This window comes from Egretta garzetta, unplaced genomic scaffold (genome assembly GCF_000687185.1).
Source record: "Egretta garzetta isolate BGI_Z169 unplaced genomic scaffold, ASM68718v1 scaffold1231, whole genome shotgun sequence".
Classification (NCBI taxonomy): Eukaryota; Metazoa; Chordata; class Aves; order Pelecaniformes; family Ardeidae; genus Egretta; species Egretta garzetta.
The window spans coordinates 5,755-6,641 of record NW_009258691.1 but is presented as its reverse complement, the minus strand read 5'-3'; the positions used below and the strand labels follow the sequence as shown (position 1 = coordinate 6,641).

Genomic DNA, 887 nt, shown 5'->3' with positions numbered 1-887 from the left:
CCATCGTCTTCGCGGCCATGGGGGTGAGTTGGGGCGGGGTGGGCCAGCCCAGCCGCCCTGGGCACAGCCTGCGGACGGGGGGAGCCCAGCACGGAGCCGCCCCGCTCCTGCTGACCGGCCACCCCTCCCACGTGGGCAGGTCAACATGGAGACAGCACGCTTCTTCAAGTCTGACTTCGAGGAGAATGGTTCCATGGAGAACGTCTGCCTCTTCCTCAACCTGGCCAATGACCCCACGTGAGTCAGGCCCATGGCTCTGGCACGTGGCTCTCCTTGTCTTCGTCCTTGTCCTCGTCCTCCTCGTCCTCCTCGTCCTCCTCGTCCTCCTCGTCCTCGTCCTCCTTCTCGTTGTCCTCCTCCTCCTCCTCTTCATCCTCATCCTCCTCCTTGTCCTCCTCGTCCTCGTTCTCCTCCTCATCCTCCTCGTCCTCCTCCTCCTTTCTTCTCCCTCCCTGCTGAGGACCCAATCTGCCTCAGGTGGATCCCTGCCCTGAGCAGCAGAGGGGGGTCTGCAGAAGCATGGGGGGGCCCTCCCATCCTGAACGGTGCTGAGTCCCTCAGGCTCCTCTGTGTGCCCTCCTGGCACCCCCCAAACCTTGGGGATGTGGGGGGGGTGCATGCACAGGCTCTGCCAGGGGGGCGGGCAGCAAACAGGCAGGGGAGGTGGCACCAAACCTGGCCAGGTTTTGGGTCCCCATCCCTTCCTGCAGCGGCTGGGAGCCGATGCCCTGGGTGGGCAGTTGGTGCCTCCCTCCCCCTCCCCGGCCATCACCCGGTCCCAGCTCAGGGACCCTGAGAGCCGAGGTCCCCGGGGGTGCCCGGTCCCCCCTACGGACAGCCTGGCCTGCTGCAGGGAGCCTGTGCGGCTCAGCACCAGGCAGGCACCC

General features: G+C 66.7%; 1 protein-coding gene across 1 annotated transcript in view; it reads left to right on the top strand.

Annotated features, from left to right (window-relative positions):
- Positions 1-887, top strand: part of LOC104135375 (V-type proton ATPase subunit B, kidney isoform-like) — a gene marked incomplete at both ends in the record, with an annotated part of 11,860 nt that overhangs the window by 5,392 nt on the left and 5,581 nt on the right. Inside the window, one exon of the mRNA XM_009649009.1 lies at positions 140-237. Within this exon, the coding sequence (XP_009647304.1) occupies positions 140-237 (98 nt within the window). The remainder of the gene's footprint in view (positions 1-139; positions 238-887) is intronic.